The sequence below is a fragment of the Protopterus annectens genome, chromosome 3.part1 (genome assembly GCF_019279795.1).
Source record: "Protopterus annectens isolate FY-2018-M chromosome 3.part1, PAN1.0, whole genome shotgun sequence".
NCBI classification, from domain to species: Eukaryota; Metazoa; Chordata; order Ceratodontiformes; family Protopteridae; genus Protopterus; species Protopterus annectens.
In genome coordinates, this window is record NC_056732.1 from 247,934,709 (window position 1) to 247,962,044 (window position 27,336).

General features: G+C 37.1%; 1 protein-coding gene across 4 annotated transcripts in view; it reads right to left on the reverse strand.

Moving 5' to 3' along the window:
- Window positions 1-27,336, reverse strand: part of LOC122798078 (corticotropin-releasing factor receptor 2) — a 1,424,487-nt gene that overhangs the window by 420,014 nt on the left and 977,137 nt on the right. For all 4 annotated transcript variants that reach the window (XM_044066741.1, XM_044066740.1, XM_044066742.1 and 1 more), the window contains one exon: window positions 7,655-7,727. In XM_044066741.1, the coding sequence (XP_043922676.1) occupies window positions 7,655-7,727 (73 nt within the window). The remainder of the gene's footprint in view (window positions 1-7,654; window positions 7,728-27,336) is intronic.

The following is a 27,336-nucleotide window of genomic DNA, read 5'->3' on the forward strand; positions in this document are numbered from 1 at the left end:
GTATTTGTGTACAATGAATATAAAATGCAACAATCAATATAATCTTAAAATATAATATTAAACAAAATACTGAAAATTTTAAAAAATTTTTAAAAATGATTAAATAGGAAAATAGTGAGATGGTGATTTAATTAATATTAAATAAATGTAGTATACTGGTCAATAATTACACAATTAATTATACTATCATGTAGTTACATATATTCAAAATAATAATAGTAATAAACTATTGTAAAAATATTTTATGTTATCAAATATAAATAATAAATATAAATATCTTTTAATATAATAAATAATTCATTTAAAAATATATATATATGGAAAAAAGTGTGTGTTTATGTAAAAATTTTTTTAAAAATACACAATAAATCATTTAATCAATTCATATAAAATGAGATCGAAGTTTAAGTATACTAGAAATGGAAATTTGTTCGTTCAAACCAGGCCATTTGCTGGCATTCAACCTAAGCTGCCATAAACATTCTTTGGCTTCAAGTAAGTTTTTTACATCTCCACCTGTGTGTACATTAACTGGTATTTTATCAATAACAAAAAATAAAAATCATTTAAAATTTGTACAATTAATACTATGATTAAATAACATGTTAGTAGTCTTGTGTCTTTTTATATCACTAAGATGTTCAATAACACGTGTTTTTAGTCTTCTTATAGTTTTCCCTATATAAAATGTGTTACATACTGAACATGTTGCTAAGTAAACAACCATGGTGGAATTGCAGTTGCAGTGGCCTGGACATTTAATAGTTTTTCCATAATTATAAACAGTAGTGTATGGTCCATCGTTAATAAATCTACAGACTTGGCATGATCCACACTTACTCATCTTAGAATGTCTCAACAAGTCACTATTAGTGTTGTTTTCAAATAATTTCTTTAATTTTTTTCCCTTTACTAAATACTATATTAGGTGTGGTTCCTAAAATATTTGAAATCTCAAAATCTGTGTCTATAACACTGGTCCATACTTCTTGGATACAAGTCACAATCTCATTTGTTCTGTTGTTATATGGAATAATTAATGCATCATTCCTATTAATATTAACCTTGGGAATAACCTCCTCCAGCGTGTCACAAGTAATGATAGGTTTATATGTCGTAAACCTCTTTATTTTTACCTCTTGACTAATTTTGGATACTAGGTCATAGGGATAACCTCTTTCATGGAACATAGTCATTAATTTGTCTAGTTCATATTCAAACAATAGATTGTCACTTATTATCCTAGACAATCTAACCATTTGGCCCTTAACCAAGTTCCTCTTTTGAAAAAAAGGGTGACAACTGTCAAAGTGTAGGAATGAATTTGAATGTGTTTTTTTCCTAAATAAAGTAGATGTGATAGTGTTGTTCACAACTGAGAGCTTAATGTCTAAAAATTCCACATTGTTTTCATAAATGTGACTTGTAAACTTTAAAAATTCAGTAGTCTGTTCTAAGTATTTAGTAAAATCAGTAAATTCTTCCTTGGATCCTGCCCAGAAAATTAAAATGTCGTCCAAGTAACGTAGATACAGTAAAATCTTCTTCCAAAATACACTGGTGCATACAAATTCAAACTCCCATTGTGCTAGAACTAAGTTAGCATAAATGGGGGCACATCTGGCCCCCATAGCTACACCTTTTTTCTGTATGTAATAATTGTTATTAAAATAAATAAAATTGTTTTCTAAAACTAGTTCTAGCATGGATGTAAGTAACCGATTTTCAGAATAATTCAAACCGTTGTGTCTATTTAGACAAATTTCAAACATTTCTGTCCCCTTTTCATGGGGGATGACAGAAAATAAGTTTACTACATCAATAGTAGCCATCAGAAAGTTGGTTTGAAAATCAAAATTTTTATTAAATTCTCTTACACGTTCTAAACAATGCCAAGAGTCTCTAAGAATGTGCGGTAAACTATTCAAAACTCCTTTGCATTTTAAGTCAACAAATGCTGCTAAAGCTTCAGTTTTAGAACCCTTGGCTGAGACAATAGGTCTTAATGGAGGGTTTTGTATATCCTTGTGAATTTTTGGGATACCAAAAATTGAAGGCGTGATAGGAAATTCAACAGATATGTATTTATAAATGTTTTGATCAATACTTGCGTCCATCAAATAATCATAAGTTAACCAATCAATTTTGGTGTAAGCCTTATTTACTTCATACCTAGTCACTTTCTCGTATGTATCCTCAGATAGTAAATCTGTCATTTTTGCATAATAGTCATTATTCAACATTATGACTACCCCTCCACCTTTGTCTGGCTTCATAATCCTATACTTATCAGAACCAGTTATTTCTTTTAAACAAAACTGTTCAGCTGTAGTTAAATTAAATTTAGTCACAGCTTTCTTGTTTAAAACTCGTCTGATTTGATTTTCACAAAGTTTTTCAAAGATTTGAATTAAAAAATGTTGGGGGGGAATGAAAGTACTGGAACGCTTGGGGGTGATATAATGTGAATCTAAAATGAGATTGTTGGAATGAAAAAATATTTTTAAATTTAAAAGTCTTGTGTACAATTTCAAATTAATTAACACACTGCCAATGTCCAAATAAAATGAAGGTACAAATTTAAAACCTTTACAAAACAATCCTAAGTAGTTAGTATCAAAATTGTGTTTGGTATAGTTAAATAAACTAAAACCAGCTAGTGTAGATATAATACAATCACCCAGTTCTTGGTGAGTAATTAAATCAGTGTTGGGACCGTGGTGATCAAAAGTAGTATTTATCTGTACCACTGATTCATTCTCTGTTCCCCCTTGTTGTAGTGATTGTGTTGTGGGTATTTGTTGTTGCCATGTCTGTCCCTTATTCTTTCCGACCTCCTCAACACCGGCTGGTCTAAAAAAACTGTTGGTAATTCTTCATTGTTGTTAGTATTGTGTCTGTTTGTGTGTTCAGAACCTTGGTTAAAATTTTGCATATCATGATTAATATTTCCAAAATTGTGATTAAAATGTTGCATTTTTTTATATTCTTTAAAATGTGTGTACACTCTGTTATTTTTGTAATCTTTAATATCTCTTTCAATTTTGTGGTTTTTAATTTCAAGACCTTTGTTAATGTACCTGTCCATGTCTTTATATATGTTATCCAGTCTGAATTTGTTTTGCTCAAATAGAAGGTCTGCTTTGATGTTTCTGTCTAGTTGACATAACTTCTCATTCAATATATTTAATTTTTCAATATTATTGCGAATAATAAGTCTCAGTAAGTCAAGGCCAGCTTTATCGAATAAAGATAAAAGCTCTGAAAATAAAGCAGTTCCTTCTTCAAAGCCATGCGGCAGTTTAAAGATCCGTAGTCCCTTAGGGACTTGCTTCAGTTCTAATGAGCGTTCTAAGAACGCGTTGTCCATTTGAATGGACTTGAAAGTCTTTAATGTCTTTTCAAATTCGGCTAACTGCGAATTAAGAGTCCCCATATCTCTAGACATAAAAGTCTTTTTTAGTAAGAGAAAGAGGCAACAAAAACTGCTTTAAGTCCACATTGTAAAACTGGTAGTACCCAGATTGTCCAACTACGTTCCGATCATCTCTGTTGTTGGTTAAACAAGTCAAAGGAGGTGGCACGACACCACTGTTCCCTGACGTAATAACGTTCCTTATAGGAGTTGTTGATCGTTGCCTAGCAACGGGCCTCTGCCCGTGCATACTTGTATTGGGCTTGGAATGTAAAGTCAGTAACTGTTCTTGCGTGTCAGTGATAATGATTTCTTCTTCTGTTTCTACATTGTTGCGCTGGTTATGAAGCGCTTGTATAAGTTTGTTAGTTATCTCTAAATGTTCTTCTAGTAAGCGCTGCATAGTGAACCACTAACCGTAGCGTAAAAAAGTACTACAGTAAAGAGTGGTTTGTGTCCACGGTGTACCAACCGCTAGTGGGGTTTTCCACATAAAGCACTACCAATAATTAAACTGGTTGCCTCTCCACAAGCAAAGGTATAGTGTCTTGTAAAATGGTTGATATAGTTAGATGAAATGAGTAATTGAATCACAGAATATTGCACGTAATTTAATATGACTGTGACTTGCAACCAAAAAAGGCACCCAGTAAGGCAGTTTAAAAAAAGTAAAATTCTGGTTGTTATGCAGACCGACACAATATCCAGGACTCAATCAGGCCCGTGCAGTAAATCACCGATGTCATCAATTGCTGAAAAAAACGCTAGATGAAAATAGCACCAACCTTGAGTCCCGGTCTTTAAAAGGACGTGAAAAGATAAATCCACAGTAAGCCAACAGCTACTAAAGTCTTCCAAATAATGTGTAAAATGCCAGTATCTCTCTAAACCGAGAGTAATGTCTTCCAAAATTCAGATAAAAGTAGTTAAAAAGTAGATACTTGAAACACGGGATGCTGCAAATGGTGTAATATAACTCACAATCTGTAGCTTACACCTCAAAATTCACCTTGTAAGAATAACGCTGTTATGGTAGTAGATAAAAAACCAATGTTCTTGTCGGTGTGCGAAACATTACACTCCCCAGGAACTCGATCAGGTCACCGCAAGAAGGAACCAACGTCATAAATTGCTGAGTAAACTAGTAAGCTGAAAAGAACAGCAACCTTGAGTCCTGGTCTTTGTAAAATATTTAATTTATTGGAAAGACACGAAATGTAGAACCAACAAGAAACATAAAATCCACAGTCAGGAATCAAACGATACTAAGCGCTTTCACCCATCAACTTGGGCATCATCAGAGTACAATTAACATGTTGCTAGACATCCCTTAAATACTTTTAGAATGCCATTAATCTAATAATTAATCAATTAGTTAAAAACAGAATGTGAGTATCTTAAAGGTACTTCAACCCACTTAGAAATTTCTTACAATATAGATATAGATATTAGTCAGCGTTTGTGTTTATCAAGTATTTGTGTACAATGAATATAAAATGCAACAATCAATATAATCTTAAAATATAATATTAAACAAAACACTGAAAATTTTAATTGTATACCCAATCAGCACAGCTAAAACACTATCCACTTATGGTTTAATTGAGCTTGAGGCACAGACTCGGAAAAATTATTTGCGTGGGTTTTTGGTCTTACTCCACGGTTACAGATCTCCTATAAACATAATCCTAAAATGTTGAAAGGCATATACAATGGCTAAAAAGTCCTTAATTTTTGCATGTCTAGTCTGGGCATCCACATATAGATTAATTTGGCTCTGGTCGACCAACCTGCAGAAAATACTCCCAGCCCAGAGAAAATAGCATCAACTTCAATGATCAATTTTTTTTTTTTTAATTATAGTATGCAAGTGTGGGTGCCATTTTTATTAGTTTCCTCAAAATTCCACCAGTATAAGAATGTTTGTACCTCCAGTACCACTAATACTTCATTTCCAAGAGCATCTCTAAAAGCAAGGGGTGCTTGAGAAAGACGGATCATGAATCTGGAAAAAGATTACATCATTATCCCAAAACCTCTGTAATGCTGATCTATCTTTTAGCTGTCCAGTCCCAGGTGCAGTTCACATCTTTCTTGGATCAGGGCTTTTGCTGTCTTTGCCTGTTATGTGACCCATGACTTTGATAGACTGGACAACAATATAGAACTTGACAGTGTTTAGTTTATTAACATAATGCAATGGTCTGTCAAGTAAATTCTTTAGACTATAGCCTTGCTTGTCCTTCATCTCACCCACAACAGTATGTCATTAAAATGTTAACAAATATGTTAACTTTGATCAATATTGTCTGGGTGCCATTTTTCAATGTACACATTCTGGAGCTTTGGTCATCACATTTAGTTTCAAGTAGCAATGTTCTGCATGGATAAGAAAAATGTTCAGCCTCTGCCATCGCTGTGACAATTTCTTCCACACTCTTTATATGACAAATACTCATTTTGATAGCATTATTCAAATCACAGGGTCTATATAAATTCTGATTTTAATAGGTATGACTATTGCAACTGCTGCTGTTGATAGTCCATGTGATCTATTTGCGAGGGTTTGACCTCCATTTACTTCATACAACTGTATATCTTATAATTTGGGAGTATCTTTCTGGAAACATGAATCACACAAGCCAGTTTGGGTTTAAACTTAATACTGTGTTCTTTAAGTTGGCACTCCGAGCCAATAAACAGGTGTTCAAGCTTTCCAAACATGTCTGCTGGTATCTAAACTTTCATTTCTCATTTTTCTTCCTTGCTTTAACACTACAACTTCCTTTTTCTCCTCCAAGGTTCTGCATGCTGACTTTTTCTTGGGGGTGGGGGGCTGTAATGCTGATTGTGGTCCTATGGACAACCTTGTTGCTAGATCAGCAACAGTATAAACCTGTTTCCATACCACTCAGCAGTAACATATGACTTGGCATATACAGATATATACTGACCATACTGAAATGTCTGTTGGTGACTCTGCCTCAGATATCAGTTTGGTGAAAGGGCACAATCTGGAACATTTTATATTTCTGATTCTTGTTCATTCATTTAAAATAATTCTGTCCCTTTGTAGAAAAAGTCAATGCTCTGAAAATGTTTACAGAGTGAGCAATGACCAGTCCAATGTGACTTTTAAACCTAATGTGTTATATTATTTTCCATTGATTAAGCTGTACATGAATTACGTTGTAATGCATCTGTTATGTGATTGAACTCATCCTCCTGTCCACTTAAGGATTGTTTTTTTTCTCAGTCTACTAATTTTTACTTTATACAGGACTTAGATTTCACAAGGTTTATATTTTTGTGAAGTTGTACTTCATTGGGGTGCAATATACTTACTATAAGATATTTATTTTACTCAGCTCAGTGAAACTCCTTTCCAAGCACTATCATGGACATGGAGGCAAGTCCTATGTTTCTAAGGCTCAGACGCAATGAAATGGGCCCACTGCACTCTGTCTTGACAACATCCTTTGCAATGCTTTGAAATGTGATGCAGAGTTTCAACAAAATGAAATGGAATTTTCTCATGAATAAATGTATTTACAGTGCACAATTCAATATCAACCACCAAGTCATTTTATAAGTTTGAATTTGCACTTTTTCAGATAAACACACGTCACATATTCCCCAATAATTTGCGTCATTTGGAAATTACTTTTATTTTTGTTCTGTCATGGCAAAATGGTTCAGAGCTCCAAATTTCAAACGGACATTGATGATTGTAATGCAAAGCTCTGTTGTCATGGTTATAAATACATTTCATCCACTGCTGTCTTTTTCTTGGTGTTACCCGTACACTGTTGTATTGTTTTATATATTCTATATGGCTTTTATCAGACTTGGTCCATTTTCTTGCAGAATGGGCCTTCTGAACTTCACTAGTCATTGCTTTATGCTTCTGTTTTGTCTCGTATTAGACTACAACATTACTTTGCAAAGTCAGCATTGAAACATATATCAGCATTTTTGAAAGACTTGCAAGATCATGCTTTCTGCTCATCAGATTTTCTAAGCTACTTATTATATGACTAGAAATGACTAACATCATCATAAGAAGTTTTCATGCAATACCTTTGAAACTATTGTGTGACGTTAAAAAGTCACAAACTCTAAGCACTAATATTCTACAAAATTTGTTGGCACAATAGTGTGATCAAACATTAAAAAGTACACATAATTTCAAAACACGTTAAAGTTGCAATATACACTATCAAATTTTGTGAAGCTTACCAGGAGCACAATTATTACCGGACCTTGATATATGTAGTCAATGTATTTCCCTGGTTCTTTTCCAAACCAGCACCTGCAGAAATATCAGCATGAAAATTGTTAAAACAAATGTATCAATGCCTTAAATGTCATTATATACTTGCTGCTACTTGAGTACTATTGTTTAATAATGACTCAGGAATGCAAATGTCTTCCTTTAAATTTATGGACACACACACACACACACACACACACACACACACACACGCATGCACACGCACGCACACACACGCACACACACACACACACACACACACACACACACACACACACACACACACACACACACACACATCTGGGATTCATGAAGATGAATGTTTCATTCGGTGAAGCCTACATGAGGATTACGTGTTGTGCACTGAGGAGTAGTGCTAATCGCATATGCATACTGCTCATCATGAAAACAAGCACACTACGTGGCCAGCAACAGTGTTGGTGGACAGGAAACCATGTTGAGCAACACAAGCACACACAGTAAACAAACAGGCTTGTCTGTGGGAAAGCATGCTAAGTGTACTCATGCGGACAGCATGAAGAGCTCCATAAGGCAAATAATGCATGCTGTACACAGGCAGGGAAAGTATACTGAGTGTACTGTGCATAAAAATGTAACATATGAATACAGAAATAAGTAAGAGGGGATGTGAAAAGGCCAGGGCAGCTATAATACATGGAGTACCAGACAGGAAAATTGCACTGAGGACAATGTGCACAGAAATCAAAGAGATGTATACAGACGTATGTAAGAGAGGAGGGTAAATGTTCAAATTCTAGTATGAGAATAATGTGCTTATGTCACAAAGACACATTTGTAACACATTTTTGCAAAATGTATGTCATAATAATTAATGTTGGTCATAAGTCCTGAGCAAATGTAGGTAAATAAAAGCAGACATGATATTACAGGATGTGACAGTTACACAAATTCACATTGTAACAGATGGAATTATATAACATATGAATGTCACTGACATGCTGAGTTGAGATGACAGTTCACAAGGACAGTGCATACATAATGAAATATTTGTGTGTATTTCCTTAATGTAACATAGCCACAATCTCCTTTTGGAAGAATGCTGTTAATGTCAGCACTGACTTGTGTATTAATGTGTACACAACAGAAATAGGCCTAACACATGTATGAGGAGAATCACCCTCAAAGGGAATTAAGTACCTCAATGTTCTAATAGTTAGGCATCCCATATGTGTGTGTGTGTGTGTGTGTGTGTGTGTGTGTGTGTGTGTGTGTGTGTGTGTGTGTGTGTGTGTGTGTGCGTGTGTGTGTGCGTGTGTGTGTGTTTGTGTGTGTATGTGTTACAAATGTGTGAGCAGAGACATACATAATACCCTTGCATAAGCACTCCTGCCTGACACAGTTATTGTGCCGACAGATAAAAAGAGATGCAAACATCACACAGAGATGCAATGTATTTCCTAGAGCTGTGTATTGTTGGCATCTGCCACAGGAGGTAGCAATGGTTATTGTCACAAACAAATTAAATGAATGTGTGAATTAAGAAAAGATCCCTTAGAATGAATGCCATATCAACATGTCAGACTGATAGCAATTAAATAAGTATGCTCAGGTGTACACAGATGTGATCAATCCTATATCAATGTTCCGCAGTCAAGGATGGCTTCCCTGTATGTCCATACACATACCACCCAAGAACAGGAGCACACTTATGCACACCACAGGTCGCATTATCACCATTACATTGGCAAAAGAAATGTGTACTTTGAGGAAACCAAAAGCTATGTTCATGTAACATATAAAGGGATAAGACTGAAGTGGTATAATGGTCGCTGTGTGACATCAGTACATTCACATAAAACAAATCCCTATACAAGAATTGAACATCAGGTTGTACAACTCCTCCAAATAACAAGATGGCTATTAATCATATTCACCATAGCAGAAATGTTATCATAGCTGTTGAACTCCACCTATGTGAAGTCAATCAATCAGTTGTACTTTATTTGCCCATAAATTGTATCTACAAAAATTGATATGAGAGGCCTCTGTTACTCTATATTTATAAAGTATAATTGGAGTGAATGCCTTTCCTGCAAAATAGGTAAGGACACAAATGCTTACAGTCACTCAATGTTGGTTTGGAACACTTACCTAACAGTTTATAAAATCAACACTATAGTGAGATTAATGTGTGTGCCATGGTATAAGTGCATCACCAATTGTAATATTTGTGGTTAAGTGAAAGCATTACATTATATGCATGAATCAAGTAATATATGTCCATGTAATTACTAAGAAAGATTCTTGCATATGTCAGACAACATTGCCTGATGCTAGGTATACCCAAACACACCTGCAACCCCCTGCTGTTGTCACTGTGATGACAGAACAACAATTATGTACAATGTGGATATAATCATGTATTGGAACACAAGTTTTACTTAGCAAAAACATATATTACATCATCTCATGTCCTCAGTCCCGAGGAGGTGTCTCACTACAACTGTAATGGGATGACAATCTATTCAAATGACAGCATCAGTCTTCAATACAGCCTTTCCAAAGAAAATGTAGAGTAAACTCTTGTAACATGAAACATCTACATATGAACATAGCACAGTTAACAACATGTACACTGACTATAATCAGTGGTGTCATTATTTGCAATATATATATATATATATATATATATATATATATATATATATATATATATATATTCCTAACATCACAGGCTAATGAAGGTTTGGTAAAACACAAGTGCAAATATAGATTTATTTGATAAGTGTGACACTGCACGTTTCAATGTATGATATCACCATTGTGTATTACGTTCATTTTTCCACTAAAATGTGGCTGAACAGCACAAGCACACTGCATTAATAAACATCATACATGTATTTACAGACTGTTCTCTACAGTAACAGGATGAAACACACACTCACAAATGACAGTCATTCCTGTATTCAAACTCCCTACCTCTGCACTGGCACAATCTGCAAACAAAATGTGTTATATGCTCACACCACAGAAGAAGTCTGACTGCATGCGAGTCACACTGCATCTTTGAAAGGATGAAATAAGATGTGTTATGCAAAGGAGATGTGTGTGCAAAAATGACTTCTACAGCTGTGTGCAATTCTAAATAAAGTCAATACTAAAAGGTATAAGGTACCCCACATTAATTTGCATTCACACACAATCAGAAGAGTTTCACTGTTGTATTGGAACCCCCTCTAATTGACTGACTCAGTCTACATATCAGTGTATTATGTGAATGGATCACAGGAGAGGTAAGACGTTAGTGGTCTGAGAGTGGATTATTGAAATGATGACATCAACAGTGTGTTGCAGGCAGTATGTTTTTGTGGACAAAGTGAAAAGGGATGTGGAATTGATCTAAACGTGTAAATGTTTCTCATGAGTGTGAGTCAAATGAGCACACCTGGTGACATAATCCTCTAGTGGAGCAACAGACCCACCATCAAACAGATACATTGATTGTTGTAAGATTAGAACCCCTTATCTATCTAGTGAACACAGTACTTAATGCAAGTGCCACCACAAATGCCTGTTTTTCATAGTATGAGACTGCACTTTATACAGAATGACATCAGTGTGTTGTTCCAGAGAAAATGATGCTGGGAAAAGGGTCTGACATTGATGCGTTCTCACTGTGCACTATAAAATTAACTTCAGACTACTACTTTGTTGTAGAGAAAAGTAGTTAAGGTCATATTTACACAACTTCATACATATACAAGTTCACTGCTGTAAGAACAGAATACCCTACCTATGCAATATAAATGAAACTGTACTTAACACAAGCACCACTACAGAAGTCTGTTAAGTAGTCAGTAGTTAAGATCATATTTACACAATTCCACACACACACACACACACACACACACACACACACACACACACACACACACACACACACACTTTGACTGCTGTGAGATTAGAATACCCTACCTATCAAGCCATTCAATCTAAAGGAGGCAGCACTTAACCCAAGTGCCACTACAGAAGTCTGCCTTTTAGATTGTGAGAGTGCACTTTAAAAAGGATTGACACTGAGAACACGGTGTTGGGAGAAGGGTCTAACATTGATGTGGACTCACCCTGAAGTGTGAAATTAACTCCAGGCTACTATTGTATAGAGGAAGCAGTAGCTAAGGTCACACTTACACAACTCCATATGCGCACATGCACGCCCATGCATGTGCACACACACACAGACACATAGACACACACACACACACACACACACACACACACACACACACACACACACACACACACACACACACACACACACACACACACATATTGATTGTTGTGAGATTAGAACACCTTACCTATCTATTGATACAATCTACAGAACATGGTACTTAACACAAGTGGCACTGCAGAAATCTGACTTTACACTTTGACAGTGCAGTGTAACTAGGATTACCATGTCATTCTGTATCAGAGATGATATTGTGATGTTGAAGGTTTTTTGCAAATCCATATTTGTTGATATGATAGATTAAGGTCAATGTTATAATTAATAATGCATTCATACTGCTGACTTATGTCAACTATGCTGTCTTTAATGTATACTGTAGAACTGAACTGACAGTGACATATGCCTACCTGTCTTATGTATATGAGACACACACAATTGTGAAACACAGGGTGGACAATGAATGGCACTGATTTTAGCAATGGTATATGCTCATGCATGATTAATGTGGACTGCCAATACCAAGCAATACTTAATATTCCAATGCAGGAGGGATAAAAAAATGATAATTTCTGTGTGTCAATGCAGCATGTGGAATATCATTTATAAGTGTCACTGCTGCAGTGCAGACCTGACTGTCTAGAATGTAGTGGTCAGTTTACTTCACAGGTCACTGCATCTCACATGAGCACATTGGACAATTTCCATGTAATGAAGTAATATCATCCAGTAGCAATACTTATTTTTGTTCCAAGTCACTTCCCAAAACTCAGTGGTGGGAAAAGTATTTGCACAAATGTTGGCAAAGTGTTAGGGTATGAGTGTGTAACACTGATGTGCTGAATGTGGACTGAGAAGTGCAAGTGTTTAGTGGTATTCAGTGCTACTCCCAGACACCCTTTGCACAAACAAAAATCAAAGAGGCAATGTGATTCTGACTACATTTACAACAGATAATTTTTATTTTGTATACATATGCTCCACATATTTTATTATACTTCTCAATGTTATCTCCAAATGAACATTCTACTTGCCTGCCCCATTTATGACATGGTATGCTGTGACCAAACAGAGTTTTCTACTGAAGGAAACAGTGAAGCACTACATTTGGTGTGCCTTCTACATCGCAAACAGGCTTAGTAGCGACACATGGCCATCAGCTCTCTGGACAGTACTTAGTGGAGAAAATTCACCTGTCAACCTAGCTGTTTCTGTGTACCAAGGTATAATCTCTCAGAACTAAATGAAAAAGCAGATTTGAAGCAGGGCCTGACTACAGTATGCAGGTGATTTTACAAAGCATGTCAGAATGTGATTATTATATGAACTTTTCATCATGAATTTAAGAATACCTAGGAATGACTTTTATAAATATGTTGCCTGGCAAAAGTGTGTATGTAAGTAGCTACTAAAATAATCTCTTATATTATATCTACTTTATAAGAAACATGCTTCAAGGGGAAAAGAGTTACTGAGTGTACAACTAGGCATGAGGCAAACAGTGACTGCATTGTGCATTAACACCTGAAGTGCAATTTACCATGACATACTACAGTTGCCCATTACCAGACCTTGTGCAACTGCTGAGCACTATGGGACTTAGAGAGAGATACATACGTAACTAATTCACAGGAAAGGCACTTGTAAAAGCAAGCACTATGAATTTCACCTAAAGTTGGATTCAAACCATTGTCAAGATGAAACATTAAGCTAACAGGCTCGATCATTAACTGAAGACCTCACCAAGAAAATCCTACTTCACACATGCCAAAATCATACCGTTGAGGGGACAGTTGTAGCTCATCTAGTCAGGATGTAATAGATGAGACTTTGTGGATTCTGTTCAAACAGCTTTATTATGAACAAACACATCAGGATTGAGGCTTAATAACTTTAACTTAGGTAAACTTATATACTCTCAAAATGGCACTGAAGCTAGCATGTGCTTGCCATTTATATGCACATTCAGTCCTTGAAACACTTCTTAAAGATACAGCATCCATGCTTTGTTCTACATCCTCTCTCTTTGACAAATTGGTTATCCAATATTGAAAATATCAGTTGTCAGGCAATCAATACAAATAATTATTTGTCATGCAATTGTACAGAATTAGATACACATATATACAATCAAGTCCAGGTCACTGTGTATTTCACACTAGGTCTGGAAATGTGACCAAAATGTGTGACATAAAATTTAGAATGAGATTTAGCAACTGGGTCTGTCTCTGCTGAATGTTCAACCTTAGGAACATCAGGAATATCATCAGGAATAGAAGTAGAGGTTAAGATACATTCTGCAACAGAAACATTATCTGGATTGCTCTGCGATCTAGAGTCTGTATCACCATAACAATGCCGTAATATCGATTCTGGTACAGGAAGTTGATGTCAGCGATTTCTCCTGTATTCCACACCCTCAGATTCTATGAAGTAGGATCTTAGCTCAGTACATATACCTGTTACTCGACCAATCTGGTCAAGCCATTCCCCGTTTGTATCCTTACTGTCTCTCCTTCTTTCAATGGATGAAGAAATCTGCTTAATTTATCATAGCTGAACTTCTGGGAAGAATGGTTCCTGAATAATTGGTCTCTAATGGTTTTATTGTTCTTAGCTTTAGGCCTCAACAAACTGGAACTAATAGGCAATGTTGTTCTGGTTTGCCTGGACAGAAGTCTCTGAGCAGGTGAGCTAAGTATATCATCACAGGGTATGTTTTTGAGATTGAGTACATTCAAAAAAGCATGGGTATTGTCACACTTTGACCTTTCAAGTAATTGCTTTGCACTCTGTACTGCATGTTCAGCTAGTTCATTTGACTGTAGATATTCTGGACTACTAGTAACATGTACAAAGTCCCATTCTCTTGGAAATTTCCATAACAACTGACTAGTAAATTGTACCATTGTCAGAAACAACTTTGTGTGGACTACCATGGACTGAGAAATGACATTTCAACTTAGTGATAACAGCAGTGGATGTTAGGTTAGGTGATAAATCGATCTCAAACCAGTTCAAATAAGAGTCTACTAATACTAAGCAATGCTGATTGTTCCACTTGAATATATCACTGTCTACTGTTGACCAAGGTAGTTCAGGAACTTGACTTAGCTGAAGTGGTTTTCTCTGCAAATGCGGTTTAGTACTATTGCATACAGAACAAGAAGAAAGTGCTTTATCAATGCCTTTTACTAGAGAAGGCCAAATTTCTAGTTCTCTTGCCCTTCTTTTGGTAGATTCAGAACCTGGGTGACCACAATGCAAAATCTGAATATATTCATGTTGTAATGAAGCAGGAACAACAATTCTAGGACCTTTGAAAATAATACCATCTTACATCATCTTATCTCTGTAAGGAAAATAAGTTTGCACTTCAGGTGGTACACTACATTCTTTGATGGCTATCCAACATTAATGTAGTGGTTGAGCTTTTGCAAAATTGGATCAGTCTTTGTATGATCTCTCAGCTCATCAAGTCTCGTGGTAGAAAAATTATGCACTTCCATTAAGTCAAAGTCAAAATTCTCTGTGTCAAGGTGTTCCATTGTATTTCTGGGTGATCTGCATAAGGGATCAGCCAGATAAAGAAGTTTGCCTTTTGTATAGACCATTTTGAAGTTGTACTTTTGCAGTTTGAGCATCTTTCTTTGTAATCTTGCTGGAGCTGAATGCATAGGCTTCTTTAGAATAGTAACTAGAGTTTGTTGATTAGTTTCAGTCTGAATAGCTCGAAAATACATATAATCATGAAACTGTGAACATGCAAATACTATCGCCAAAAGTTTTCTCTCAATCTGAGCATATTGCATTTCAGTTTGGGTAAGGGTTCTAGATGCATAGGCTACTGGTCTGCCTTCTTGAATAATAAGTGTGGCAAGACCCAAATTTGAAGCATCACAGGAAAGAGTTACTGTTTTTTTGACATCATAGTATTTTAATGTAAGTAGGGTTCCAATTTTCTGTTTAACATCTTATAATGATCTTTGGTGCTGTTACAACCAAGACCATGTAACATTTTTGTGCATCAGCTCTCTCAAAGGTGCTATCAGCTCACTGAATTGTTGTATTAACTTGCCTAAATAGTTGACCATGCTGTAGAGCTTGAACATTATCAGGTGCTGGCATCTCAATTATAGCTGCTTTCTTGAATGGGTCTGGTCTCAAGCCAGTGCTGGTAAATAAATGACCTACATATGTAACTTCTGGTAGTTTGAATTTGTGCTTTAGAGGATTGAGCTTTAAGTTCACTTCATGTGCTCTTTCTAGAACTCTCTTAAGGTTTCTGTCATGCTGTGCTTCACCATTGCCTCCAGCCAATAAATCATCTACTATTATGGCACAAGGATAACCTGAAAAAATTTGCTCCATTGAATGCTGAAAGACTTCACTTGCAGAATTTATTCCAAATGGCATTCTTAGGAATCTGTATTTGCCAAATGGGGTACTGAAAGTAGTCAGTAATGAGGATCTGTGATCAAGCATTACTTCTCAAAATGAACTTTTTGCATCCAAGACAGAAACAACAGTGGCATTCAGTATTAAGGCTGAGACATCGACTGTATGCATTGGATGATGTGGTTTCTTTAATGTTTTGTTCAAAACTCTTGGGTCAATACATATTCTGATTTCATCTGAGCCTTTCTTGTGGGCTACTACCATGGATGACACCCATTCAGTTGGTTCTGTGACTGGACAAATTACACCTTGCTGCACCATTTTATCCAACTGAGGTTTAACTTTATCCTGCATAGCTATCCAAATTTTCCGTACTGTTCTGACCACTGGACTGACCTCTGGGTCTAACTTCCTAGAATTCACAACTGGAATTTTGCCCAATTTGTCATTGAAAACATCAGCTTACTCTGAAAAAATAGCTTCAGAAAAATTGGAACTAGGATATGTACTTACATGATGAACTTCTTTGGTAAAAGAAAGCAGATTCATTCTCAAACTGTCTCTGCGACCCAATAATGACTGCACAGGTCTTTGGACTACATAGAATAGCAAGCTGTAACAGTTTCTAGCCAAATAACATGAAGGCACTACTTAGCCTTCAGTCTGAATTTCTACACCTCCATAAGCAACAAGTTTCTCACTACTAGCCAGATTAAGTTGTTCACCAACTCTCACTTTAGCAAATGTGTCTGCCGACATAACATTACACTTTGAACCAGTGTTTACTTTGAGCTCTGTGAATTTACCATTGATCTGGATATTACAAAATACATTGTTCTTTCTCAGCAAAAGGTTGGGAGGGTGGCCTAATGGTTAAGGTGTTTGCCTTACAAACACAAGGTGCAGGATTTGAGTCTCACAAGGGATAATTGGCTAGGCTTAAAATGGCTCGCAAGGGCAGTTAGCCTAGTACTAATCTATGAACCTACCTTTTCACCAATTTCTGATGTACCATCGACATAGAAAGTAGAATTGCAGCTCTCTATATGATCAACTTGCTTTGTTTTGATCCTTCTTTATAACTGTGCAAGGATTACTTGATTTGCACAACTTTTGAAAATGGTTCCATTTTTAACACTTGTGGCATTGCTGACCACATTCTAAGCATTTCTCTCTTTTATACTCATGATTGGCACCACAATTCTGACAGTTAACTATAAAGATAGACTTGGGTTTTACTGATTCACGCTCATAATGCACTGAACATGCTCCTTTCTTAGAACTTGTTGGAAAACTATGTGGTTTCCCTGGAGAACCTGCAGGGGCTGTGGGTTGTCATGTGCTTAGGCCTGATTCTGTTTGCCACATGTTGCATACTGTCTACATTTGTTCTGGAGCCTGTCAAAACCATACTCTTCTCACTTGCAAGCATACTTGTGTGCCTTTCTGTAACTTTATGGATTTGACAAATCTCAATAGCATTGTTTAGTGTTAAATTACTTTAGTGTTAAATCACTGTCACAAAGCAAAATCTTTCTCACAGCAGCACTGTTAATACCACATACAAGCCTGTCCTTTATCAGCTTGTCTTTTAAGTCACCAAACTGACACATTTACCTTTGTTCCTTAGGTCAGTAATATAAGCTGCAAAGGTTTCCTCTGTTTTCTGATCTCTTGTGTAAAATAAATGCCTCTCTAATGTAATATTTGTCTGGGGGTTACACATTTCTTTGAATTTGAGCTTCAAACACTCAGGGTCTTCCCTTGATTCAGCCTGTACAACAATATGGCAGTTTTCACCTTCTCCCTCATATACTGCTGGTGCATACACAAATGAACATTCTCTTTCAATGGCCTCTGAACCAGCTAGGTTTAGCAAAATGAATGCCCTAGTGTGTGCATCTCTGTCAGAATAAGCTGCTTATAGAAAAAAAAATATTGTACTCTTGCTCAAATATTCTCTGCAATATTCTGATCAAATACAAGTAGTGAGGGCTTTCAAAATCCATCTGCCATATTAACAAATAAGAGTGAAGGATTTTCCAAATATGTGCGAACACATACACGTATACATATGCCAGAAATTTATGCCAGTATTCATAGCTATGTCCAATAGCACAACAAGCCTCTGAATAACTGAACTTTGTGAAATAAGTCTCGTGGGCACTATACTACTCTTGAAATTACTGAACTGCATGAAATCACCTCTCACCAGTGTAAGAAACATTTGAAAATAACTGCACTGTGCGAATGAACTGAGCAGAAGAAGCTCAGAGTAAGAAACATTTCAAAGTAACTGCTCTTTGCGCATAAACAGTACACAGCACACTGAAAGTTCTCCAAAATAGTGCTAGTTTGCTAGATAATTATTTACAGTGCAAGAAAAACTCTGTAATGGTGGCACTTTGCGAATTGACACAACCAGCGCAAGAAACTTTTCAAAACGGCTGTACTTTGACTGCACTTCATGAAATAGCTGCACTTTGCACACAAATAAACTCTTTGGAATATGTTGCACAGTAATAAGCATGCACTGTAAACACTTTTACACACTTTGAGATACTTCAAATAACTCTAGTTATGCCCTGAATACAATATGAAGTAGTAGTTATTCCACAACACAGCACTTTGCCAAAAAGCATGCAGTTGCCTTGCTTTATTTATGCTTAATGTGCCCTTTTTACCCTTATTATATTCATTTTGCTTGTTTAATCTCTTTTCATGCCCATTATACTTTCCTTGTACTTGTTTTACTCTAAACATGCCGGTTTTGCTTTAAACATGCTCGTTTTGTCTTAAACATGCCCATTTTGCAATTCTGAGGTAATTCCAAACCCCTTATGTACTTTTCTGATGCTCATTTTATCACATCTCTGAATCTTAAACATTTTGTTTAATCAAAGACCTTTTTTTGCCTCTCACTTGTTTAATAATGTGGTTTGTGCCCTTGTAAAGCTTCAGTTTACCTTTTTTTATAAAATAAACTGTTTGTGCAAGTTTTCATTACCTTTGGTTCTTTTCTAGCCCTTTTCTGTGTTCATTTCTCTTAGTTTACCTTCACTGTTAACTTTGCAACTCATAGCTTTGGAAAGCAGTCTCTGGTATCCCACTTCTGACACCATGTCACTGGTCTAGTCAGGATGTAATAGATGAGACTTTGTGGGTCCTGTTCAATCAGCTTTATTATATACAAACACATCAGGATTGAGACTTAATAACTTTAACTTAGGTAAACCTATATACAAACTAGTATTACATTCATACATGCTCACTCTCTAGCTGTACTGTTAAAATGAAGCTAGCACGTACTTGCTATTTATATGCATGTTCAGTCCTTGAAACACTTCTTAAAGATATAGCAAACATGCTCTGTTCTACAATAGTGATACCCTATTTAGCCAATGGAAGATGTAGATTTTATTCTTCAGCAAAGCCCTGCAGACAGAAAATGCCATAACATGACATTAGCATCCATCAGCCTAATGAATAATCAACAGTGCAAAGGGGTGACAGAGAAGGGGTGATGATAGAGACAGATATAGAGACACATGTGAAAGGGTGGTGTTATGGGTCATTAATGTACAACCTTATGGGGTGTCCCCAGTATTAATCAGTCATGCTTTGTATTAGAAACAGATGGTGAAGGAGATGAAGAAGCTGTAGGATAGGCAGAAACTGATGCTGTCATTAGTAGAGTAAAGGTGGTTTAATAAGTCTTCCTTATGGGCATGGATGTGTTTGCAAATGCTTTTTTGCAACAGTATTCAGATCTTCACATGAGAGATTGTTACTGGGTAAAAATTAACTCATTATAGCCAGGTTATGCCTGCAGGTGCTTTTGAAGTTATACCCTACTGATGCCGCTAGATGTCAAATATTGTCTGTTCATATTTTTATTAATTTTAAAATCATGCTAATACAAAGTATTAAAGTGTTTCATCTTAAAGCTTACACAATGGAAAACACAACCTTGTTGATATTTGACTTCTGTCGATTGCAGGGAAAGAGATTATATTTGCTGTTCATATAATATTTATTTATATTGTCATAAATTGCATGCTTTTCTAACAGAGACAGAACTGCTATGCGTCATATGACAATTTTCAACTGGCTGAACAAAATGCTACTAACAGTATGTGTGCAACTTAAGTGGTTGCTGAGATATTGTAAGTTGTTTACAAACTATTACACATTTAATAGTAATTATATTTACTGTAACTTATAAAATCCAGTTTAAAACCTAAAATCTAAAGAATACTGACACTATAAAAGTAGTTTGTGCTGAAGAGTTTGCCATTTACACTTCTTTAGTGACACATTTGGTTCCAGAGTTATGGGCATTTATTTGAAATGTGAGGACATAATCTGATTCTGTCAAAAAACTTATGCTCAGTCCAATGGAAGTTACAGAACAAACTTCCAGAGTGCCACTGGAGGGAATGAGTTAAGATGTATTTCATTAAACATGTCATTGAAATATAATATCACAACATGAAATAATGTGACATACATCTGGAATTGAACCCTTGATGCTATGGCCAAAAAGCAATCTTCAGACAAGTTATTTATGTCAACACTCCACAGAGAAAGTTGCACTTTATTACATCTAGCAGTCAAAGAACTGTTAAGAGTAACTGTTGCAAAATATTGCCTGTATGCTGTCTTTACTCTATATTCTGACAGCACATGTTTACGCACCTTTGTGCAGGGATAATGGGAATACTGTGGGTGATGGCAATAACTGACTAGGCTTTGCCATAGCACATGTACAGCCATTCACCATCACTTGACATTGGTGCACAATGGCAATGTCCACGCAAATACTGAGGCATAATAATTGAAGGCTTTCTTATGGGCCATTTCTGGCTATGTGGGCTGTGTGTGATTCTATTTTTTGACCAGCTTAAACATGTGAAAAAGGAATTAATAGGAAAGTTGTGAAATCGGGGGGGGGGGGTAAAGGGGTGGGCACAGGAGAAAGAACAGAGGAATTTGTTGGAACCTATTGAGAGAGAAGCAGCTATCCACTTCTTTACAACATAAACGTAGAAGTGTAGCCAGAATTTGCAGACTTTGGACTGTCACTATACCAAGGGTAGGTGACAACAACATAATTATGTTGTACAGCCATTTATACCAAATCAAGTGTGTCAAGAAGACATACAGGTGAAGTGGAGAGCTATGTATGAGTTGTTATTTTTTGTGGGACAGGTGCCCATTTTTTTCCTTTTTTTTTCCTTTCAAAGAGAGAGGAATGTTGAGGTAGTTGTTTAGGAAAGTGAGGGTCAGGTAGGAAGGTTAGGTGAGGAAGAAGGTGCAGATATACAGGACAAACAAGACATGCAAGGATGGTGATGGACACAAAAGGTTGGGGGTCATAATGGGGGATACATGGGGCATTGAAGGAGCACCCACTTCAGAAAAGTGAGAATCTAGTGCTCACCCACAGAACTGTCATCACTGTCTCCCAACTCAATTTCCTGTGATAGTGCTCAACATGCCATCATCTTGGCAATGTAGCAAAGCACCTTTTCAATATGGGTGATTTGGGCATCAAGGCCCCTTTTCATAATACCCTCCACCAGCCCTGTCAACTCTTGGTGAGTGATACAAATCACCTCCACTAAAACTACTACCAGAGGGTACCAGTGCACCAGCTGCTGGGACAGAGCTACCTGATGTGGCTGGAGCAAGAACAGCAAGGCTTGTGGAGGCAGCATTGAGAGCACAGGACGCTGAAGTGCTGGGTGTCAGTGCTGCAACTTCTAGAGGGATGGTGGGCTGATCTGCAGTGGTCAGTCCACTTCTGTGTGCTACATGTCAAGTTTTGTTAGCAGATCATTTTTAAGCCATATAAAATACCCGCACCCAAAAAATAAATAAATAAAATTAAATTAAAAAGAGAGAGAGAGAAGGAGTTGAATGAGACAAAAAATAGAGAGAGTTAGATCCATGGGATATTACATGACTAAATAATTTCAGACAATGAACAGTGATGATTATCCACTCTATACACCTTTGCCAGATACAGGTAAGATGGGAAGGGTATACTCTGCTATACCAGTAATCAGTCGCATTGCTATGATAACATGAATACAACTATTAATTACCATATTGCCACACTACATACTATTACAATAGTTATAACGCTTACAGCAAGACCTGATACATATGTACCCTGTGCCCCTCTGAGGTGATTTAACCTCTCTTGGTGTGCCTCATGGTTGGCTGTCATGTCTTCAGCAGCTGCACAAAACAGAAGAAGACAAGAAGAGTCACTTACACAACTGTGAGATGTCAGCAGTCCTAAACTCATCCTCCCATCAGCTAAAAAGTTCCTTCTTGCACCATTTCAGGTCACTGTAGTTGTGACAACAATTCTCTCCAGTGTGTGGGATACCATTTGTACTGGAGTCAGATTTGGCTACTTTGTTCCAAGCCTCAGTCTTATACTGATACCCGGTATAGTATCCCTATATTAGCCTAAGGCTGTAGCACTTCACTAGGAATGCCATAAAAATCCCAGAGCCCTCAATACCCACATCTGTGTTGTAAATTTAACACCAGTCTCCTGCAATAGCCATGCCTGCAGAAGTCAAGCAGCAACTCTATGTATGAACTGGCACCAAATTCCAGTCTGTTGTTTAACAGAGTGTAAAGATGCAGAACTGTGCCAACTGCATTTGCAAGATGGAAAGCACAGAGAGGCATTTGCAAAGAGGAAGGTATTTTATCAAACAGCAATGAGGGTGTGAAACATAGCAGCTAGATTTGTCATGTCTGCTGCTCAACCTATTCACATTTTTTCAGATGGTCAACACTAACTGGTGTGTTATCTTTGTTGTACTGTAGGATAAATAGGATGAATTGGCACATAACTGTCTGGAATTACACACTGTAAAAAGTAAGTGGATCAATGTGGGAACCAAATCCAAGAAAGAAATAATGTGGGAATCAAATCCAAGAAAGAAATAATGCAAAAAAGTTAAGCAAGGTAAGTATTTGTTAGTGGTACAATTGCGGATTGTGTTGCCAATAAATATGTGATTTTCTTTTCATTAGTATGAGGTGGATTTCAGAGACTGTGCTTGCTCTTGGGGTCCTTCATAAAACTATTTGAGGGAGACACTGTGTTTTCCACATAATGACTTTCGTTACATATATGTGAGTCATGGTAACTGCCTGGGTTGCCTGCATTGAACCTGGGCATTACAGAGAACCTGGCAATTGACTGAGTAGAACCTCTTCCTGTTGATATATGTTGTTCCCTGTTCACCAGCTGGGCTTTTATTTCTATGTGAGTGCAGGGGAGTCTTCAGAGGAGTGTGATACAGCACAGAATTCCTGCATTATTATTGCTCTCTCTTGTGGTGTGAATAGAAAATAGATCTACTCCCTTGCATGTTGCAGCATCACATTAAGATATTGGTGAAATATTTTGGAACCTGAGGCCTGTGATACCACCTAATATATCCCCTGTGAGTCTCTGCAATGGACCAGTTACTAATATCCTTAATGCTACACATACCTTAGTTTCTACAGGTATAAGTTCTCCTTGATTTCCCCTAGGTCTGAAGTGGGGACAGCAGAGGTTGCATTACTCCTGTTCTGCTACCCTATCAAACTTGTATCACCATACTATTTCAATATCATTGAGTCTGTGATATATTAAATGAAGTCTGAACATCCTTCTTCTCTTTGCCCATCAGTAGCATACATTTCAGCCTGTTGCACATGCTCATGCAAGAGAGCATCAGCAGCTCCCAACACTGCTTTTTATTCTGAGTGTGAGGGTGGCTGCATTCTAGTAGGTTTTGGAGTTCATGACAAAGTACTACACCATCTTCACATGGTTACATTGCAGCTTCCTGAATGGCTCTGCCATCTTGGATTGGTTAATTAGCACATATTACAGCTGCTTATGCTTTCATTAGCATACCGTGCTGCTTACCTTTGTTTCACAGCTCTACATGCTGTGTAGAGATGTTTAATGAATACACAACAGCAGCATGAAAATTAGACATTCATGAATCTGGCCCAAAGTCTTAACGGTGCACACCAGATAACCAGATAAAGGAAATGATGTAAACAATTAACCTAAGTTTTTTTTTTTTTTTGGTGGTTCCTACACTCTAGGCATGTCATCTGAATTGTATATGCACTGATTGTGCATCTTTAGAAATATAACTACATCCTTGGTGGGACATCAACCCTGATATCTAAAGAATAAAGTTTGCACACAGCACTCACAAAACACACACGCATGCACATAAACCCAAAACACCTTAGCCTACGTTAAATATCTCACAAATCAAAATCTGTAATTAGTTTTGTAGAAAAAAAGGTTAAAATAAAATAAAAAATAAATAAATGAAAGCAAGGACAATATTTGGGAGTCAGAAAGTTTACTGCAAGTAGTAAGTCTTAACACAGCTATTTTCCCTATTGCAATAAGCTTTGGTGATTCTTACATCCTGCTGCTGAGGTTTTCCTTTGATGGAGGCTACAGAGCCAAGGGTGGTCATGCTGATAGAAATGCATGCTAAATCTGGGGAGAGTGATTAATGCTAATTAACCATGCACTGTCCCTTAAAATGTCTGTGGATTCCTTTTTTATGCTAACATAGCAATCTGGGGAACTGGCTAATGCTAATTAACCATGTGCTATTCCTCAGAAATGCCTGTTGCTCTTGAGTTATGTTTATTTTATTAAATATTTATTTAGTTTACACATTTTATTTGAATTTGTTTTCTGAGGTAAAGTACTGGACATTTTTTTAGACTCAGTCCAGGGGCAGTTTTGGTTAAGTGACTTGCTCAGAGTCAGACAATTAGGCAATGGCAGCTGATGGAATCAAGGCTTGCACCACTGGACCACATGTTGCTGAACAAGTCAGATAATCACTTGGCTGTGTAATTTTCCATTGTTGAAGGAAAAATGAGCACCACCACAAGACAGTGGTCATCTAGTCACTTCTATAGAGGCAGCTGTGCCGCACATAATTCCAAAGAAGCCATAGAGCTGAGCAGGGTTACTGTGTGTGTGTGTGTGTGTGTGTGTGTGTGTGTGTGTGTGTGTGTGTGTGTGTGTGTGTGTGTGTGTGTGTGTGTGTGTGTGTGTGCGTATGTGTGTGTGTGTGTGTGTGTGTGTGTGTGTGTGTGTGTGTGTGTGTGTGTGTGTGTGTGTGTGTGTGTATGTGCATGTCTCTAGGAGCATGAATGAGGCCAGCTGAATGTGTGTGCACATGTGAGCCTCTCTACTTGGTTGCTCACATTGGGCAGGGCTTTAGGGATGGAATTAATGAGCTGGATGTGTACGCATATTACAGTGGGCATATGGGGAAATGAGTGAGTGTTTCAGTCAGTGTGATTGGCTATGAGGGGGTTTGTTTGCTTTTGGGTGAATACGTGTGCATGTATGGGGGGGTAGCTTGGAATGTGTGTTTGTGTGAGTGTAAGGGGATGCCTTTGCCAACATGATGTATGGGCTGCCACAAAAACACTACTGTAGTGAAGTCTAACAGCATTAATGTTAAACAAAGGCAATTTAGAGATATGTCAATGAGACAATAATGAGGTTTTTTTCTCATTGTATACACAGCTGCTTTTGAATAACATGCTCATGTCACTGAATTGCACGATTTCAATGTAATGTAATCTGACTACCTGTGGTAGGCAATTCATACATGCATTCTGTGAGAATCTTTATGAAGCCTATGGCACATCTCTTCTTCACTGCAGTGTAAAAAAATAACAACCCAATCTGAATTATCCTTCTAAAATGAACTTCACTGATACTGGAATGAAAAAAAAAAGTACAACAAAAAATAAAAAAAAATAAACATGTTGACCCTAATAACCAATCAGAAAACATCACTGTGATTGAAAATGACACAGCTTGAAGGAGACTTCTGGTATGGTGACACACTGAATAACAAGTGAAACACAGTGCTCCACTTGCAAGAAAGGTAGTTTGCAAGTGCACATTAAGCGTAGTATACCTGACATGTGCTCAAAAGGAGCCTGTGAGGGTTTGAAGTTTGTGCATTAGTTTTGATGTGCAACAGACCTAAAGTGAGAAGACTAATGAAGAAATGTGCTGAAGTTCCTGGTACACTAGTGCTGAACTGTGAAACTTCAGTGGAATTAACTACCCTGGAAATGATTTGGAATGAAATATCAAAAAAAACATCAAGCAGACCATCTTGGAAAGTATGTCTGATCAGAAGGAAAAAGTGGGTGAGGTAGTTGAGGGTTTCAGTGAGCATGCTACTGTGATCCAGGAGTTATTACCAGAAAACCAAGAGATGAAGGTGCAGATGGATGCCTTAGATGCTAGACATGAGTGCTTGGAGGTGTAGACCATAGATCTGGAGGACTACGTCAAATGCAAAAATGTCAAAGTGATGGGCCTACCTGAAGAATTTGACAGTAAAGCCTGTGTCAAAGTAATGAACAGCTTATTAGCAAAATGGACAGAATTTCAGAGGAAAAATAAAAGTTGAAAAGGCCTATCAGACTGCATGGTGACAGACATCTGGGGAAAAAGGGGGGCAGAAACCAATGATTATAAGATTTCATTTGTATGCCTTGAAGGAGACTACAAAAAGAGCTCTGGCTGCCAGGGCAGTAAATAAAAGCTGAGGATAGCACAGTCTATGTGGACAATGAGTATGCCTGTGAAGCAGGGCAGGTGCATAATGCCATGCAGTCAGTGGTTAGACAGTATTGAAGCTGAATTGGCACTTACTATATCCAGTGATCATAAGACTTTTTGTGCAAGGGGCTATCAGGTGTTTTACTAGTCCAGTGAAAGCACTGGACTTTGTTCCAAAAAAACATGCATTTCAGTATCGTACTGGAGATGAGGAAAAGTGGGTGCAGGACTCCTCCAGCACAGAGACCACTCTGATGAAGAACAAAAAGTTTGTGGAAGTTGGTTTCTTCCCAAAGTCTCACAAAGGATAGAAACTGATGAAGATGGTACAGTTAATTATGGATACAAGGAGATGGACATGTGAGAATGAACTTTAATAA